Raw genomic sequence first — 20002 nt, 5'->3', positions numbered from 1 at the left:
GAATATATCTTCAATTGGAAAGATGCCACAAAATGAATTTGCTTAAAAACAATGCTCAAATGAACCTTTGTGGCCTTATTTATTTTATTTTTTTTGTTATGCAGTTAAATGTTTTGTAAAAGCAATAAGGCACTTGAGGCTGTGCTGTATTGTGAATATAGTCAGTCTGTTGCACAATATAGCAACACAACCCATATTATATCGCTTAATTATTGGCCAATATCTTTTTTTTTTTTTTACTTTGTTTACATAGCTATACATAGTGTACTGATGATTTATTATGAACTACACTGTTACCTTCCTCCACTTTGACAGCAACATTAAGTACAGTTCAAAACTAGGTTCGTTAATAAAGTACCGCTTCATGCAGCGCCCTCTAGTGTTCATAACATATATGACAGTGACACTAAATCTCTACTGAAACACTCATCTGTCAGTGTTTTGAATAAACAAATATATATATATATATATATATATATATATATATATATATATATATATATATATATACACACACCACCTTTTAAAACCCCTTGAACAGAACCATCTTAAAACACCTAAACCCCTAAGCTACTTCAAGTCTGAAGAGCCTTCCCATTGTAAATCTATTAAGATGTTGGTGAGATTATGTATGTGCTTTTATTTAACCAGGAGAGAACTTCACGGAGATTAAACATCTCTATACAGGAGTGTCCTGCAAGACAGGCAGCCCAGCTATACAAATACACATTATAACAAATACAACACACTATAACAGATCATTAAAAGTACAGCCTTAGAAGCATTTGGAAATATGTATATATACATATACGCATATGTGTTTTAAAGTTACTGAGACACCCAATTATTTTATCATGATGACGGTTTTAACTTTTTCACCATTCATAGAAGAAAAAAAACACTGGAACCATTTGTGTCCCTCATATGCATGTTTAAAAATTACTTAAAAAATGAACAGTTCTACATTAGACACTTTTATAAATACATGGACAGAAGGAACAAAAAGTGTTTACATTTTTGTTTTCTTTCCAGTCTTCACATCAGTTTATAATACATCAGTAAATATGAAACCATTGTGGTAGAATTGTGTCTATTCTTTTTTTTTTTTTTTGTTAACTTGTTTATCTATTCAATTATTTTTACAGATGCACATATACATTTTTGGGTAAAAATAAAATTTCATATTTACTTTGTTACAGAAATGGCAAAAATAATTTTCATAGTTTTATAAGCTAACAGCAGTAAACAGAGAAAATTAGCCAAGTTCAAACTTGCAAACATATTTCACGTTAATGTTAAAAAGCATACTTTTTTTGTATAAAATTACAGCAAACGATGTTAAAATGTAAAAGTTAGAACCAAGCAAATTCCACTATAAAAAAAATAAATAGACTGTAATAGTTTAAAGATGCATCCCAGATATATTTAAGCAGCACAATGCAAATAAGAGACACACAACACGGTGAATAGCTCAGAACCTTTATTCAGAGGGCAACAAGAGTAAAATATAAAATGTATGGGCTGTTTTTCCTTTCTTTCAGAAGCATGGTATGGGAGAACTATCCCTAGAGGAAGAGAGTCGATGCTTGTGAAGCCTCCTCCGCCATCAGTGCTCTAGTTCTACTGCAGGGTCTCTGTGGTTTCCCTCAAAATGCTTTTCCTTTTACATTGTTTTTGCTACATCTCTGTAGTTTTTAAAAAGTAAAAAAAAAAAAAAAGTCCTTCAAAAAAATAAAATGGAGCGACCACATCTAAATGTTCAGCTTCTTAACATTTACAGTATATATAAATACTTACATAAATATCTTACATGGAAAACCTAATTGAGAGAAGGAAAAAACAAGAATGGAAGAAAGCAGAGGAGAACGCTGGAGGAGGGAGTGTGTTTGTGTATTTCATGTCAGAGGCAGGAAACACAGGTTTGGGCCGGGGTGTTCAGTTAGCCCAGTATGGAGAGCTGCTGTAGGTGGACTTGCCCTGACTCTTCTGCATGCTGTTGGCCTGACTGCGCTGGCCCTGCACAGACAAACAGAGTCAACATTAACCCTCTAAAGTTGAAAATTGTCCATTTATTCAAGTTTTTCCAAATTCAATAATTAATTCAAATATATCATGAGCTTAACTGATTTTGTCTTAAGAGAGAAGAATTGATTACCATTTTTATTTGAAAAAAACAATTACTAGCTAAATAAATGTTGGTAACTGCAGCTAGACTAAAAGTTGACAAAGGTAAACATTAAAACATTTAAGAAACACCTCGGAGCATCTGCTCGTGAATGCTTGTAGACGTGAGTTACCTGCGTGTCTTGAGCCATGTGGTGGTGCAGTAACTGTGAGGGGGGCTGCTGATGGGGCAGGATGTGAAGGAAGGGTGCGGGGGCGTATCCGGGGGCACCTGTGGGGTTAAGCGGGCCGGTTCCTCCCAGAGCTGAGGGCAGGCTGAAGGCAGGGCCGGCTGCTGTGGGGAAACCCTGCTTGTCAAATGACTAGAAGGGTCAGAGAAGAGAAATGAGATTAATGGCCTTGAAAGAACCCCATAAGTAGAAAAGAAAAGAATATTTAGTTTCAATATTAATATGATTTTAAAAAGCTAATTTAAAATGAATTTAAATAGCAAAAATATAACATGTAATGATGTATAACATTTACAATTTCCTCAGCGTCCGAATGGTCATTGCGATCCATTGTTTTCCTATTGTTTAAATTGACCACACTCCTTCCCATTACGTCACTTCAGGCTTTTTTTAGATGCCAAAGTTACATTTTCTCACAAAAACAACTCCAGAAACCTCAATTAGTGTATTTAGAAGTATATTTTAACAAAAATCTAGTTCCTAATCTAGACAATTTTACGCTGAATGTGCAAATTGTTTGTACAAAACTAGTCAGTTATGCTGCTTGATGTCACAAACTGGTATTTATCATTTCAATATTTTATCATTATAAATATACTGATAGCAAGTTTTACCATTCACAACACTTTTTTCTTCTGGTTATTTACCTGTAGACGCTAATAAATCAGAAGTCTCGCACATTCACAAGAAACAGCTTTCGCAATGTTGAAAAATAAGGTGGATATGAAGACAAATACAGAGTGCAAACTGGTCATGTAAAACAAAATTATTTATAAGGATAAAGTAAACCAAAAAAGTAAACGTAAAAAAACGAGCAGAAATGTGAAGCTCACCTGTGTCTTGTTGTACATTGTTCCAGTGAGCTCTGAACTCGCAGATCCAGACAGTCCTGGCGCTAAGAAAAGGTTTCAAATGTTCAGTTGAAATCATCTTAAATATGACTTTATTCAACACATTTTCAAGCTTTTTACAATTGCTACAGTCAGTTTATAGTCAGTAAATGATCTGTGCACGGGAAACATTTAGTAGTCACCACTTCAAAGCAGTAATTTCTATTTTTGATATATTTCTATGTACACATTTGACAGATGTTTTTAAGGCCTTTAAAGTCGTGTTTTCATCAGAAAATAACCAGCATTTAGCAGTAAAATGCCAGTTATGTGCTGAAGAAAACATGACCAACAACAACATCTGTACATAAACGGTGAGTGTGTGAAATCTACCTTTTCCAGAGCTGTTGACCGCTTTGGCCTGGGCCTGGGAGCTTCCTCCATATCCTCCTTTCCCATAATCTCCTCCAGCATGAGCCTGGGATATCTCATCAAAACCTCAGGAGATAAGAAGAGATTTCACATAAGGAAGTCCATTTTACAACCACAATTAAACATTTTAGGACCCTCAAAATCCTACATGCCTTCTGTCACCCAATTATACTTCTGTCTAATTTATGCTTACAGTAAAAATCTTTTAAGTACAATTCAAAAAGTGTCCAGCAAGTTGTGCTACACATTTTTACAGTGAAATCTTTAATATTTTTATATAGTAAATGTAAGAATTGCTTTTATATTGGTAGTAATATTTCAAAATGAACATTTAATGGACTGAATATGCTTATGTTTACTTGATTATCCATACAATACTTTTAAAAAAATCATGTCATTAACCAAAGTATGTTACAGACATTTCATGAGGACCCTAAAATGGGCATCCAATGTCCCCTAGAAGTATTACTGGGCGAGATAGTGATAACTGATATTTACATGCATTTTAAGTAGTGTGTTATTTCATATATCAGGCTTCCCAGGGTTAAGATGTCAATTCAGTAGCCTGTAACACTTACCTTGGCCATACGTGTGCTGGCCGTATCCGGCCTGGTGTTGGTACTGGCTGGACGGGCCCATGCTGTGCTGCTTTGTGGATGCTGGAGGCATGAAGACAGCGGGGCCGTACTGGAAGGCACTGGGCACTCCCGGCACCCCGGGGTAGTAGGGCAGGCTGGTGTAGCCGTAACCTGGAGGCAGAGGGGGATTGAGGAAGGCCTGGGTCTGACCCTGCTGGGCTTGACCTGGGTTCTGTGGCCCTTGATTTTGAGGGGGGCCAGCACTCTGTTGAGACTGCGAGGGGGGCACTGAAGAGAGACTGGAGGCAGGGGCTGGGGAGTTTGAGTCGCTGCTGCCAAATTTGGTAGGCTCTCCTGTACGAGCAAGTCAAGACAGAAGAGTGTTTAAGACTGAACAAGTACCAGACTGTAATAACTCTTGTCCTAGCTTTTTGCACTAGCATAATATTTGTGCTTTAAAAATAACAATAACAACCAGGGCTCAACAATAAGGACTGCCCGGTGAAAGACGTGAAAGACGCCTGGACTGTTGACACATTTGTCACTTGTCTGATTGGTCCACTGCTGTGTTGTCACAAAAAAGATCTCATTTGCACGTGTTTTTAATCCTTGTTAATTAAAAAAATTTAAGCGATTTTAAAGCATTCAAGCAAGATGAGAAAGACAATTACATTCAGTATTCGCACACTGTGTTGTGCGTGTATAACATGTACACAGAGAGTTGCAACTCTGACAATGTGCAAGACCCGAATTGTGTTTCTTTACTCGCCTTCATGCGCCTGAACAGACAAATACATACAATAGTATGTCAAAATACCTGGTTTTGTGAGTAACTTCGTAGCTTTAAAAAAAAGAAAGAAATTGATCTCCGTTCCAGGCTTGCACACAAACTGCACTGCAATAATTTTCCAAAAAATAATTTGAGTGTAAATATTACAAAGTGTGTACACAGGCATTGTCAGAGGCCAGAGACACTGAAGGTGAACGCAAAGAGCAGAAAAATAATGTAGCAGGCAGAGCAAGATCACGGCTCACAATGTGCAAAATATTGGAAGAAAATCCTAAATTATCTTTGTGGGGAACTGACTGTAAACTTTTCTGAATACATTGCATTTTCTTTTCATCTGGCCTCTGTATAATGCATTTAAAGTGGTGTTGGTTGTTAGGCTAGTAGTTGTGGCTGTGGTATCAAATTATAATCAAGAATTGTAACATTTTATTGCTATCTAAACTTTAGGTGTTATATCCAGGGCCAGTAAAAAATTGCACCACTGACACAACTGGGCTAGAAGAGAAAATCCTTAGCATTGAGCCCTAAACAATGGTTGCGTACCTGAATAGGGATTGTTTGCTAATCCTCCATCTCTGCCAGCTAGTGCTGTACCAGGGAAAGCCATGCCATAATAATCCTACATAGAAAAGTGAACAAAAAAAACATTAATTTAATTGAGAAATAAACATTAAGGAACAGTTCATACAATAATACAATCTGACTAGTTAATCTAGTCAATTTATCACATTAACACCACAGTTAAAGCTCCTCCCCATGAACTCGTCTCTGCAAACCAAAGAGATGCTTTAATGGCTCGCTGCGGGTTTCTACCATAAAAGCTTGGTTTTATGTTTGAAAATCAATAGACAGACAAATTGGAAACTTGAAAATAAGTCACATTCTAACAATATTTCACTTAATTCTGTTAGAATGAGAATCTGTGGAGTTGTTACCATTTAAATGAAATCAATATCAACAAACCCAATATTTTTTTTCACTGAAGGAAACAGTAGCTGCATCTGAAGAGGCATGACATGTATTTACACAGACCACTGGAAAAAGCTGATGTGCCACAAATGCGTTTACACCACAAAATTGCAAATGCATAAAGTTTTTTTTATTAAAGTGATATTTAAAAAAATTAATCACCGACTCAATCCATTCGCTCTAAACTGTGGATTAATTCAGTAACAAAACACCACTGAGTTACTCTGAGACACAGCAGTTCTGCTGTGGCTTTGATCAGAACTATTTTCATTTGAGAAATTGGAAAATTGGATTTAGTGTTTCTAAAATGCATGTCACTTAATTGGAACTTTATTTAATTATTATCACTGTCACATTGCAGCCATGCTGATATTCGGAGAAACATCTTGGTCGTGGTAATGTTGCATGCTATATGATATATTATAAAAAAAAAAAACAATTCAACCACAGTGTGAATCTACAACTTTCTGTGAGTTACTTTGTGTTGTTGCGCTCATTTGTTTTGATTTCTACATGAGTCGCACACTCAGGCTGCGGAAGCCTCATGGCACAACAATACATCATCAGTCAGCCAGTACACTACGGATGTGACGATTAACGACAAGCTGGTTGAAAATCTATTCAAATATGAGACTGTTTAAATCATTTGATGCACCAAATTAATAGGAGCAAATGCATTGTCAAAAGACTGTGAAAACAGGCAATTGACTATGAAATGGTTACCATGGGCAGGCGGGACTGCATCATCTGTAGGTCCTCATATCCATAGATTGGCTTTAGGGATGAGAAGGCACAGAAAGATCAGAAACATGTACAAGACAGGTCAGTACCATCACTGAGATACATGCAAGAAGACACTTCACTTCAGCAAAAGATGAAGATAAAGTGAGAGAGTGTATGTTTAAAAATGTAGCTCTCTCTATCTGAGAGCAGATCAGCCATACACTAACCGGGTAAGCAGGAAGGAGGCCACCAGGACCCATGATATACTGACTGGCCAGCAGCGGAGGAACTCCTTGAGCCAGGTTAGGAGGAGCTTTACCTGGAGATATGGGTGGGGGGGGGGAATGGGAAACAAGAAAAAACTATTTACAGATTGACAAGATTTAGATTTTACATTTACTTTTTGATAATAAATAATGATGCAACTCCACTGCATCACTCTAATCATGTTGAAGTTTTGTGACTGACCAGAGGAGGGTGTGATGTTGGTCTGCAGTGGTGCAGAACGGACAGCAGAGGGAGCGGATGCACCGTTAGCGGTGAGGCTTTGGGTTCCAGTGTTCAGGCCATTTGAGTTGACCATCGAACTGGACACGGCCGACACAGCGCCAGAGTACGTGGACAGGCTCACATTCACGTCAGAGCCCATCTGCGTCTAAAGGAAGCATTTCAATTCAATTCAACACTGATCCAGTCACACTTATCCATTATATAAAAACGAGAAGTTTATTGCTGAAACCAGGATAAATAAGGCAGAGAAGCTCAGGTAAAGAAGGACATGCTGGAAATGGGAGGATGATCACGAGACACTTACACTCAGGGAAGAGCTGGTGGGCGCAGAAGATCCAGGACAGTTAACGCTGCTCACGTGACTGAAAAAAACAAGCAATCAGAAGACCATAAGGAGACGGTGTTTTCTTTTCCAGCTTTTCTGTACTGGCAGACACTAAAGAAATCTAATTAAATGCAAAAAACCTAAAGCTATTTCATCCAATGTCCCCTTCAATGAGACTGAAATTCGAATGGGTCAGTCATACCTGCTAAGTGATGGAAGAGCTGTGCTGAGGGCAGGCGCTGCTGTTGAAGAGGAGGAAGATGACAAGCTTTTCTCTGTGGATATGGGCTGATGGGTGCTGGATGGAGCAGCTGCAAATATTTCCAGTCAAAAATGTCAATTGTGGCCTATGCTACAAGTTCAACTAGCAACGAAAATACAGGTAAAAATGGAGAACCTGGTAATAAAGAACTCAATTACCTTCCTGTACGCTGGATGTTCTCATTTCACCGAACCCATTCTGTGGGAAATGAAAAAAAGATCTATGAAAACCATCATGCAGAAAAACTATTTACATGGATGTTCCACCCAAAAATGAAAATTGGGTAAACTATCCCTTTTAAAACACTTTTATTAGAGCATTTGCTTTGTTTGGTGATATTTTTTTGACACCAGAATGGGGTTTGCGAGGGCTCTCCTTAATAAAGTATCCAGCTAGGTAATATGAAATGTTGAGTTGAGCTGCAATACGATGAAACGGCTGCAGCTTTAGGTAACTGGTGATTGACCGCTTCATCATGACAATGATCAGACCAGATGTGGCACTCTGCGACTGTCCTATGTATACTGTGCCTTGTATCTTGTATCGTCTTCAATAATATCTCTACTTTACATATTACATGGTTGAATACTTTCCGAACAGTCCTCGTATGTCCAACATCCCCTGACCAAACTGGAAAACAGATCTCATCGTGTCTGCTTGTGAGAGTGTGTTAGCAGTAGTATGAACTGATGGCAATATCTTTGTTGCAAATAATCTCTATTCTATTCCTTTGATTAGAATAAAAGCAACTTTTTGGACTAATTCTATTCTGCGTAAAATGGGTCTGATTCATGTGGACTCAATGGTACAACTGGTTTGACCAATGAAACACTAAAACATTCTTGATTACTGGATTTTAATTAATTTCGCTCAAATTCAGAGCAGTTCACTAATAAATCATGAAGTTTCATTTTTAATTAACATATCTATTTTAGCATCTCTGAGACACTATTATATTTTTTATATATTTTGACAGTATTTTTATATATTAATTTTAAACTTTGTGATTTTGTTGTTTCTGTCATTTTTAGTCAGTTTTTTTTTTGTTATATCTATACAGTTTTTATTCATTTTTATTTGAGTTTTAGTTTTTTTAGTACATCAAGTGTTCATTCAAGATTAAATAAGATTTAAGTTTAGATTTGAATTTAGTTATTTATTTAAAATAACTTTATATATCATATTTGCTCTTCCTGGCATGGAAGACATGAAAATATCACATTTATATATGACAAGACAAGAAATATCCCATTTCTAGATACATCCAGGTATTTTCTATATACACAAGAATCCTGAACAAGAACAGCTCAGCTCTGCATTCTGTGTAGTCTGGACCAAGCTAATCTAATTAAGGTGGAGGCGAGAGCCAGCATTAAGAGCTTAGGGATGCACTAAGCACCACTCAGAAATCACACAGAAATCACTTTCAAAGCAAACAGCTTTTCTGTCGGTGAAACCTGCAAACTTAAACATGAGCAAAATCTGTATGAGTAACTGATTGTGAAGATTCCAGATGAAATGCCTTATTCTGCCAAGATACAGTAGATGTGATGAAAAGAGTTTTGGTCATACACTGAGAGTGGTGGTGGCAGATGACTCCACTCTGCTAGCTGAGGATTGAGCCAAGACAGGAGGGGCAGTAGTGCTCGGTAAACCAAGAGAGGCTGATGGGTAACTGGACTCCATCACTGCTGGAGGCAAGCCACCTAAAGACTCACTAAAACAAGAAAATTGGATTAGAAATGCATTGAAGTCATTTGTTTATGGAATGATCTGGGTTTTATCAAGAGCATATTTTAACTAAAACTTGAGATTTCTGCCCCTCCACTGGAAGCCAATTTCAAGTTTTTGAAAAGTTCATAAAGACACTGTAATCCATACAAATTTAGAGGTTTAATCTGAGTCTCCTGAATAATCACTCTTTGAGTGAAATATCCCTTTAAGATCTTGTTAACATGCAGAAGAGACAGACAAGCAGGTGTACAGTCAGACCTGATGGCGGTGGGTTTGGGAAACAGGCTGCTCTGGGTTTGAGGAGCGGCCACAGGTTCCTGACAGCTACTCTCTGATTGGTTGAGATTTTCCACAGTGGATTCGGATCCAAAATCCAGCGCACCAAACTGCACGTTCAGCCCGGACACGTCAGCAGAGCCTGGCATCTCTACTGCCGAAGAGGGGATCTGGCAAAAAAAAAAGCATAATTACTTGTTCTTTAAGATGAAAAAGCCATTAGAACCATTTGGTACATGGACCTCCTCCTTTTTACAGTAACCCTAACCTAACCAGTATAGAATATACTTTCTGACACATTCTGTGATAAGAAGCCACAGAAGATGACAAACGGAAGTTATTTCAAACACTTGACTGATGTGGAGCAAAAACATGTTATAATGTTCTCTTTTGTTGGGAGGCTTTTACATTTACACTGAAAACGTACAGGGGCTACAGGGAACTTTTGTTACCTTAGAAGGAGGTGGTGCTCTCCGTCTCTGTGGTCTGATGTTTCTGGGTTGTGGCGGCTCTGTCGAGGTGACGACAGGCTCACAGTGGGGTTTCAGTGTCAGAGAAGGCTCATCGTAGGGGGGGATCGGAACAGGGTCTCGGGCCTGAGCCGGCAGGTCCGACTGGAGGGCTGCGTTTTGATGCTGAGTCAGACGACCAAGGATGGGGGATGGGTCGGGTTGGGCCTTCAGGTCTACTAAAGACAGAAAAGATATATTCGAACATGTGTAAGTCTTTGTTAAACTCTGACAGAGAATGAGTGTTCAAAAATGTTAGAGAGTGTTAAGGAAAACCACACTGATTTCAAGACATGATGCAACAGTCAAGTAAGAGTACAGGCTGGGAGACTCTGGTGTCTATGAATAGTACTTACGATAAGTTGCTGTAACAGGGGTCTCCTTGGGTTCATTCAGGGTCACAGGTGTAGATTCAAGAGGCACTGGAGCAGTGGATTCAACAAATGCAGTGCCATTGCTCAGGACCCCTGAAATCTGATTGGACAAAGGGGCAGTTCGGGGAGTGCTGATTGGCTCCATTTTCTGTACATCATTCTGGGGAAGCCTGGATCCCAGCATGGACTAGAAGGAAAGCAGAAAGTTTGTCATGACACCAAAATATTAGTATTCAATACCAATCTCACTAAATTTGACACACTATTTTATCAAGTTTGAAACCTATGTGTCATCTTGTTAAAGTACAGGTACTTTTGACATTTCTTATTACAAAAAGCATATAATAAGTAGTACACTTTGTAATATGTGATGCACATTATATATTAACTCCATATGAGGTATTAACAGATTTTGTAGTTTATCACAATTAGCCCATACTGTATATTTACTGGCTAAAACTTGATTATTTCACTGTATCCAGAAATGTTAAGATTTAAAACATCACTAAAAACAACGACAACAAAAACTAACTTAAATGGAAAGTGACCGATTATGTGATTTCTGGTCAAAGATACAAGTTTAGGTTGTTAAGATTTTTTTTTTAAAGATTTGTCTCATGCTCACCAAGGCTATATGTATTTGATGAAAAATCAAATTAAAGAAATTAATTTTACTAATAAACAGCATTTATTAGAAATCTATTAATGTCACTTTTATCACCGTCACCTTTATCAAATCAGGTACATTCTTTGAAATACGTTTTTCATTTTTAATATATATGATAAATAATAATGACATTTTTTCACTACTCTGCATCAGCAATAATTTATTTCAGCCATAATTTTCACACGTATAAACTTAATACAGTGAGCTCAGGAGAGCACCACACGCAGCTGTTAGATGGCGCCTCTAAATCAAGCAATGCTGTCGGCATTAACACGCATGTAATAACAGTCATTATGAAAGCAGTATTTGCACTTTATTCCAGTGTTACTTATAAAGTAAAACATTTGTACTGTTTTAAGCCATTAAATATTGGACTAAAAAAATTATGCAATTTTGTGTCCTGAATGAGGCAGAACCCTGAAGGTACCAACTGTCCAGTTGGGTGATGATGACGATGTGCCTAATGGCGTGCGAGATACCAACAAATAAAAGATAAACCCCTCAAAAAAAACACCTCTGAGCTACACAAATCACATGGGTCATCCCTCAGAGGTTGGAAAATACAGAAATCCGTATTTATATGGAAAAATCACATCCCTGGTGCCTGTATGTGTGCATGTGTCTCACCGATGCAGCATGGGCGTAAGTGCCAGCAGCAGCAGAAGCGTAGCTGTGTGTGTGTGTCCGGGTGGCGTGCTGCTGAGAGTTGGTGAACACCAGGCTCTGGGTGAGAGTATCAGGGGATGACGGCTCCAATCCAGACAGCTCAGAGTCACCCTCAGCCACCTTAGGCAACAGAGAGCCCAGATCCATCCTGAGGAGCAGAGAAACACTTTCAGACGACTACAAAAGAGGACACTGCTCTATGATGCAAAACATCAGATTCACTTTTGATGGGGTTCTGCACTATTGCTTTCAATACATAAGCAGGAAGTGAGGATGTTCCAGGAGTGCATTTGCATATGCCTGCTAATCTGTTTCAGTTTTTAAGGCTGTTTTTTTTGTTCAATTGCTAAACATAAGTCATAAATTAACGAGACAGGGAGGGGAATCATACTGAATGTGTGCCAAATATTTTGATCACTCAAGTAGACAGATGTGTCTAAACTTGCTCTTCAGAACGGCTTGTTGAACATGTAATAGAGTCTAAAGACTTGCTTATACTTCTGACACTACTGAATTGAGTTGAATGACACTTTGTGTACTGTAGAGCTGCTTTATAACAGACTTAACACTATTGCCTTCTCTAGAGCTGCATACAGCTGAATCAACCATGTTTCATTATTGATCAACTTTACACAGTATATGAAACTAAACCAACAATCTATTAACAATACTGCCTTTTAGAGATGCTTTATAGCAGAATTAAAGCAAATAAAGAAAACTATTATCAATGTATTACTTAAAAATATATATGACTTCTCAAACGGCTAAATAGATTGCTAAATAACAATTAAATGTGACTAAATTAATGTATGTAAATTAATTTTGACATCAAGTTTTGATTTAGTCTTGATTTATTCAGTCTTTTGACTAAAATGCCATTTAGTTTTAGTCATTTTTGAGTTGATGAATCTGAATTGTTTTAGTTTTAGTCAACTAAATATCATAAGATTTTAGTAGACTAAATCTATGGTAGGTTAAGTCAGCTAAAATCTAATGGTTTTAGTTAGTGTAAAACATTTATTAAACATTTCTCCAAAAATTCCTCAAAAAAAAAAAAAAACTCATAGGTTCAATATTAAGGATTTATCATGCAATATGGAGAGAGATTTAACTGCTGTGACACACAAAGTCTTCATATTAAATAAAATAAAACCCCCTCTTAAAAAAACAAGACCATGATCCTCCTTTCAATATATATTATTCATTCTTTATAACAACTTACCACATTCTTCATTATTTCAAGCAGACATTTTTATACAAATAGATTGAATCCTTATTATTGCTAAAATAATGTCATCAGGTCAAGAGCAGTGAGTGATCTTTTTTGTTGTTGCTTGAATAACAATGAGACGTACAACAGCTAAATTAGGCTGCTGTCCCTTTAAAACAGAATTACTTAATACTGATACACATCCGATATCCTGTTTACTTTCACTTAAGACAGTCCAAATGATCGCCTCTAAGCTCCTAAAACCTCCAAAATGTCAATGGATTTTCATCTTAGTTTTTGTCATTCAAAACGAGTTTTTATTCCACTATTCTCATTTTCGTCTGTGAAAAAATGTGAACGAAAATTTGTCATGAAATGACAAACTGCATTAAATATATAAATGAACGTTGAATTGAGTTAATTAAAAATATTTTTACAAACCACTTTTCTATCAGTTTGCAAAGCGAGTTTAAAATTGCCACTGGACCCATCATTGGCTGCTCCCATGTGTGAACTACCAAATGGCATTTATTTGACCTTGATTGACAAATGACTAAATAAAAGCATCTGGTAAATAAAAGGCAGTTGACAAATCAAATGAACAAATTAATATAAATATATTAACATTTTGTTAAATTGAACTTGTTTTTGTCAATTTTAAGTCACAGTAAATGAATGAAATTAACTTTATTTGAATTAAGATATTTTTTATGAAATCAATTTCTTTATTTTTTAAGTCCTAGTCTCTGTGCTAGAAAGTGCTGAAGCACAGGAAGCACTCACCCCTGTCCAGGCTGCACGTGGTTCTTGGAGCCAAGCGCATAAGAAGCAGTGAACACTTTGGTCTCAGAAAGCTGATAAACAGAAAAGTGAGCGTTACACACTTGACATCTCTTGATCAAGCTTTCCAGTTTCATTTGAACATTCATGACATCACTCACATCTTCATTCCAGTCTTCGGCCGCCCAATCTTCCAGACTCTCCTTCCAGGCTCCTAAAAGCACAGGTGAGTTAAAGATAAAATGATTAGTGATTATGCTCATTTTCACCATCAACTGTGCTTTTTGGTTTGAGAATAAGCCACACTACAAAAAAAATTGGATCAGAGATGAGCATTTCGAGCTCTATACAGGGCTGTATAAAATGGATACTACATAAACTGGCTCACCTGACACTGATACCACACTGAAAATGGCTTCAGATATGATTAAGTGAAAAGTCTAAGAGAAGCAACTTCTGCTCTATTAAAGAAACTGTGTTCAGGATGCGGATCAATAAACGGCACTCACCTGCTCCTTCAGTAGTCTCATTTCCAGCCTCCCCTGCCTCAACAGAGCCGGTGCAGTCAGCAGGGTTAAACATCCTTCTGGTCAAAGAGAAGCCAACAGAGGGGAAGTGAGAATAATGACCAAGAAAGAGTTTGTTTGGAATGGGCACAGAGATATTTCTCACTGAAGGAGTGTTCGATGGGTTTGGAGAGACAAAAGTGTGAATACTCACCCCGTTCCCTGAGAGAGCCTGCTCATTCCAGCTCCTCTGCCTCTTCCTCGGCTTCCTACACCTGAGACGACACACCAGCACAGATAACATGAGAACAAATGAAAACATTGGAAGAGTTCAGTCAAAAACAAATATCCATTTACTAGTCCTTGTGCCTTTCCAAGCCAATATTACGGTCATCACTCTTTATGGTCAGGACACGACAAACACTTCACGTTCTTGAATTCTTTACACCTTTCCAAAATAAGTATCTTTATAGAAAAATGTATTTCTTAGTTTCTGCATGGTCTAATGAGTGATATTGTTTCAAATAAAGCAACCGGTTTGTGTTGCCAGACTTTGACATATCTTCAGCACAGTTTGCAGTGCAGCCTGCAATATCATTAATAATATTTTTTGTCTCTTAGAAAAGCACATTTGACAGTAGCTCGAGTTGACGGTAGTAGCTTGAGTTAAGATGCAGATGTAAATTTGTATTCATTATCAAAAACAGTAAATCCGTAAAAATTGTAACAACCTCATTTTTATATGGTGAAATTCAATCATTCTGACAATTTGAGTTTGCACAGCCCTAGAATTAGCTAATCTTATTGCACATGAAATTCAATGTAGGTGTAAGAGACTAAATTTTCATTTAAAAACTGGAAGTAATCTGTCCTCTTTAGGAGACAGAAGACAGGCCTTTCCGATGACTCTTTCCTACCCTCACTCTCCATCTATCCCTCTTGAGTTGCAGCTGCTTTAAACAACGCATTCGTCACATTTAGTGCCCTACAAATGTTGCTCAGAGTGACACAAATAGCAACACATGAAAAGGCCCCTTCCTGCCCAGTCTGACACAGCAGAACTTGCATCAGGCATAAACGTTTCAAAGAAGAACCAACAAAATGCTAAAAAACCTATTATTGTGAAGAACTTTAGTTTTCCACTGAAAAGAATCTTTAGTATACTGGAGAGTTTCCATGGATGTTAGAAGTTTCTCATAGATCATAAACGATACATATTTCCAAATATCACACACATGATAATATTGGAGGATACAGTTCTCTGGTGTAGACCATCTGTGGTAAGCAGCAGCACATGAAAAATCAACTACTCTGCTTCTACTTCTGCACCAGTAAAATCGCCATTCAAATTCTGCAAGTTGACTCTGTTTTTGGCATCTGAATTGGTTAACATTTGACACAAAGTTAAGATGGCGTGTGCTCTCAGAATTTTTATTCTTAATCTATATCTATTTTGATCCCCACCGGATGATGATTGCTTATCATCAGACTGATATTAGTGTGCTAACACAGCACATATTTCCTTTTTAATAACAATAGCAATTCAATAGTTAAAAAAGAGAGAATGTAAACAAAAATGTTAATAAAGACTTTTATAATGTTACAGAAGACTTCCTAAATGCTGTTCTTGAGTACTTTCTATTCATCAAACAATCTTGACTAAATTACAAGATAGTAAAACATTGATAAGGTTGCGTCTACACGGCAAGTCTTAATGCACACATACGATCTTCTGACCATATCTGTGTTTTTGGCCCACCTGTTTACTTTCATTTTAGACATGACTCGAGGTCGACCTGTTTTGCTGTTGTCCGCTGCTTGAACAGAAAGCGACAAATCTAATATGTGTGATCCCTGATGCCTAGCTAGCTGATACCCCTGATAGCCTAGCTTTTAGCTGTTGTATTTATACAATTCACAGGCCAGGGGTTGAAAACCACCTCCTGAACGTACAATTTCTTACCAATATAAAGTTTCCATAAATGTAAGCACATACAGCACACCGGCATTAAGACACAATCTTTATGGGAAAACATATTTTCCTCATATTGGGAGTTCTGAGGGCAATCGGATCTGTGTGTTTAGACGCAAGTCGGATGTCCAGATATCAGATAATCAACAGTTCGTTTTTTGCAGCTAATCAAATTAAAAACCACGTCTGCAGGCAGCAGTGTATTGGTAAGCAGTAATGTCTTGGAGTGCATATAATGCACTGACCTCTCCCTCTTCCTCTGCGTCCACGGTCTCCTCCTCTCTCTCCTGGAGCTGAATCAAACCCGTTCTCTTCCGACCGCCCTAAAAAACAAAGTCCAAGAACAGTGACTGCCTGTTCTCCTAATCGCCAAAAAAACATTATTATGCGGTCTAATTAGACACCTGACCTTAGAACACAATCCATACACACAAGTTAGGACATGCACACACAGAAAGACACACCTTCCTGGCTGTGGCTGGCCCCTCGGCCTCGTCTGTTTGGACCCCCACGGCCTCGGCCTTCCCGCTCTCCTCTCTTCTCCCTGCTCTCTGGAGCAGTCCCTTCCTTTCCAACACTTTTCTTCTTACCAACTGTCTCCCATGAGTCCTGTGCAATCAAAGTAGCGATGAGAAAAACTCAAAACAGAATCAGAAACATGGGTTTATTAACCTCATAAACGTTTTGCGAAGACCTATAGCAGTTTAGTAACTAGTATGGCAGGCTAGTAAAGTTGGAAAAGCTCCATGACAATATTTCAACTCGGTCTAGTTCTTCTGGTATAATTAATGCAATTACAAGATTACAAGAAACGAGTAAAACAGGATCAGCTATAGCAAGCGCGCACCTTGACAGTGACCTCCTCCAGCAGGAAGTTGATGGCCCTGGTGACGTCCCCATTGCAGTCGTGAAGGGCCACCATACACTCATCCTGATTTTTGCCTGTAACCTCCATGAGCTGGGAGACAAACAACCAATGCAATCAAACTCAACACAGCATCAATCATCTAGCTCCATTATATTTGACATTAAATAAATATGTACTTCTGTAACCTCTTTAAGATTTTATTAAAGTTCACAATTTATTACAACAAAACCGTCTAAATGTCTATCATCCAGAAATTATACTGATTAATTTAAGCTTAGTATACAACGCAAAAACCTTGATTGTAAAAGTAACTGCAGTTCAGCGAATCAAGAACCACTTCACATTCATCGAGACTCAAAACTAAAAGCTATGAGTTTAAGACTGATCTTGAATCTATTTTATCGTCTAGACAGAAATTATATAGATTCGTCTGGACCTTAAGTAAACAAAAAGTAACAAATCTTGATTTGTTTTGATTTGGAAACTTGAAAGAACCAATACTCTGACTGATTCATTAGACAGATTCAAAATCATAAATTCAAAAAAGTAAGTGTCCTGCCAGATTCTGAAATAATTTTTGCTGATTCATTAAAGGAAACTTAAAGGCTTAAAAAAGTTAATCACATTGGATTACACTTTTAATTTCCATTATGACTAGATTCTATTCTTCCATCTTCAGCATTGTATATCAGATTTTGTCCTTATTGGAATACAGTCATGAACCGTTAAAACAATCTTGTGGCCGTGATGCTCCCGACTTCTATCGATTTTGGAGTTCCTCACCTGCTGGACTTTGCCCTCAAAATCTGCATCGTTTTTGTCGTAAATCATCTGGGCAAGTCGGATCTGTTCGGCTGTGGCCTAGAGACAGTTGACACAGTTAAGAATCCATAATCAGAACATACACACTGGTCCTCAGGCCTGTGTACACACCTAACTTACGGCTCACCTGTATCTGTTTCTGTGACTGTGAGGTGTGTGTGGTTTTTGGTAGGGCTCTGTCCCGATTGCCCCTGGCAGCATCAGTGACCACTGAAGTCATCATAAACAGTATATACAAAATAATGTATGTACAAAATAGAAAATCTGGAGGAGAAAACACAGGAACAAATTACTACACACAGAAGAATACTATTAAAAAAAAAAACATGTGTATGACGGCATTGGTGACCGGTGCATCGGACACATTTAACTCTCAGCACTGTACTTCTCATGTAAGAGCACCACCCCCCATCTGTCCAGAACTTAAATATAACCATAGTGTGGACTGGTGTCCAATTACACATCCACCCAAACCCCTCTACTGAAAGAATAAAACACGCCTGCAACAACATATCAGCAGCACATCGGTCTTAAAGGGACAGTTCGACAAAAAAATAAAATAAATAAATAAATAAAAAACAAAGGACGTGATAAATTCTGCAAACAATAACAAATCGCATTTTAGGCCTATCCCTTTAAGGGCTGCGTCTCAAAACCAACGGAGTTGCCTATTTAATCACATAGTAGGTTTTCCTAACGTGATGCTCGGACAATGACGCTGTTAACGTTAGGCTCGGTGCGTTTTGACCCTCGGAATGATCTCAGCTAATAATAGACGCGATAACGGTTTGAATTCGCTGCGACCGTCATCTATAACAATATCCACCTTCGTGACGGACTAAAAACAAACAGTAACGTTACCTTGAAACGGCCCTTAGCAACAAACACACAAACTCATGCGATATCACTGCTATATCGTTTTAACGCAAGTGAAAATACACAAGTGTGTCCTATGTGTTTACAGTCAGTTTCGGATAGAGTTAGATTCGACGGAGATGCTAACACGCACGGCTAACTGTTTGGTCTGCACCACGCCACGCCGCTGCTAATGCTACGAACAACCGTCAACCGACCACAGCTCATATGTCGCGAATAAAGTGTCGAAATCGAATGAAGTAAACATGTAATCATGGGCCAGATATAAGCATAAGCTCTTTTACGTGTTGACGGTAATGGCTTTGTTTTCAGTCTCTCGGCATCACAGACATACCTTCTCCGCTCCCTCAACGCTGTATGTGTTTACCTGCCTACTGACCGCACGCGCTCCCCTCGTTCAGCAGCGCGAAGCACGCGACGACAGACAAGTCGATTTTCAAAATAAAAGCTCAGACGACAGTTCTAAAGTAAAAGACCCTTGTCGCACAGAATGGCCGCGTCTACTACTAGATAAACATAAAGCAGATGTACAGTAGGGCTCAACATTTTAAGATCATGTTTCTCTAATTTAATAACTTTTATCACAAATTACATGAGTAGTACAACAATTTGAGTGTACCCTTATTGAAAATCAATAAGTATTTCTTAATTATTGCCTTAGTATCTGTTACCACTTTTGTTTTAATGACAGCAGCGTTTGAGCTGAGTGAAATCCACACGATTCGACAATGCAAGCAAAAACATCTGGAATTTGGTAGTAAGCCCAGAATCTTAATTATATACTCTATAATCAATTTTTTCCCATAAAAATGTATTGTTTGAAAATTTCGAAATCCTGACACTTTCCTGTTTATTGTCAAATGTAGGTTATTTTGAGAGCAATGTCCCAGATGACACACATATTTCTGCGAGATGTCTGTTACTGCATGTGGAAAGCATCTTCTACAAACATCTGAGAGAAGTCTCTAT

General features: G+C 37.9%; 1 protein-coding gene across 6 annotated transcripts; it reads right to left on the bottom strand.

Moving 5' to 3' along the window:
* Nucleotides 1-1465: 1465 nt before the first annotated feature.
* Nucleotides 1466-19511, bottom strand: LOC128018346 (ubiquitin-associated protein 2). 6 transcript variants are annotated; one of them, XM_052603807.1, is made up of 27 exons: nucleotides 19405-19511; nucleotides 18285-18421; nucleotides 18119-18196; nucleotides 17315-17425; nucleotides 16932-17076; nucleotides 16713-16790; nucleotides 14710-14770; nucleotides 14499-14575; nucleotides 14151-14203; nucleotides 13993-14063; nucleotides 11961-12147; nucleotides 10649-10853; nucleotides 10236-10471; nucleotides 9766-9953; nucleotides 9346-9490; nucleotides 7932-7971; nucleotides 7714-7822; nucleotides 7491-7548; nucleotides 7145-7331; nucleotides 6904-6995; nucleotides 6677-6727; nucleotides 5528-5603; nucleotides 4195-4548; nucleotides 3578-3682; nucleotides 3188-3249; nucleotides 2298-2486; nucleotides 1466-2016 (listed from the first exon to the last, which is right to left on the bottom strand). In XM_052603807.1, the coding sequence occupies exons 2-27, from the start codon at nucleotides 18378-18380 to the stop codon at nucleotides 1936-1938; spliced, it is 3135 nt and encodes a 1044-aa protein (XP_052459767.1). In that variant the 5' UTR covers nucleotides 18381-18421; nucleotides 19405-19511; the 3' UTR covers nucleotides 1466-1935. The 6 variants fall into 6 exon arrangements, with proteins under 6 accessions (XP_052459767.1, XP_052459766.1, XP_052459771.1 ...); XM_052603806.1 differs by having other exon boundaries at nucleotides 19368-19482; XM_052603811.1 differs by having other exon boundaries at nucleotides 10236-10468; nucleotides 19368-19482.
* Between the last annotated feature and the right edge of the window lie 491 nt (nucleotides 19512-20002).

Source organism: Carassius gibelio, chromosome A8 (genome assembly GCF_023724105.1).
Source record: "Carassius gibelio isolate Cgi1373 ecotype wild population from Czech Republic chromosome A8, carGib1.2-hapl.c, whole genome shotgun sequence".
Taxonomy (NCBI): domain Eukaryota; kingdom Metazoa; phylum Chordata; class Actinopteri; order Cypriniformes; family Cyprinidae; genus Carassius; species Carassius gibelio.
This window is presented reverse-complemented; position numbering and strand designations above follow the sequence as displayed.